We start from the raw sequence: 241 nt of genomic DNA on the forward strand, positions 1-241 counted from the left end.
AAATCCCACATAACGAAGCCGTAATTATCCAAAATCCGTTTCCATCGGTGAACAATAACTATCATCCCTTTTCAGATACACCGTGGTGGCGATCGCTGCCTTGCTGATGTCACCGCGACCATGTCATAGCTACAGCTTACGAATGGATCCTCGCCAGATCATCTCTGGTAAAACCTTGCGGTTATACTGTATTTCAGTTTTTAACTATATACATATACTTGTAAACGCATGATAGTCTTGT

The 241-nt window shown here is 41.9% G+C and overlaps 1 protein-coding gene across 1 annotated transcript in view; it reads left to right on the forward strand.

Annotated features, from left to right (window-relative positions):
- LOC119592703 overlaps positions 1–241 on the forward strand; it is a gene marked incomplete at its 3' end in the record, with an annotated part of 5,029 nt that overhangs the window by 1,193 nt on the left and 3,595 nt on the right. Inside the window, 1 exon segment of the mRNA XM_037941632.1 lies at positions 76–167. Within this exon segment, the coding sequence (XP_037797560.1) occupies positions 76–167 (92 nt within the window).

The sequence above is a fragment of the Penaeus monodon genome, chromosome 30 (genome assembly GCF_015228065.2).
Source record: "Penaeus monodon isolate SGIC_2016 chromosome 30, NSTDA_Pmon_1, whole genome shotgun sequence".
NCBI classification, from domain to species: domain Eukaryota; kingdom Metazoa; phylum Arthropoda; class Malacostraca; order Decapoda; family Penaeidae; genus Penaeus; species Penaeus monodon.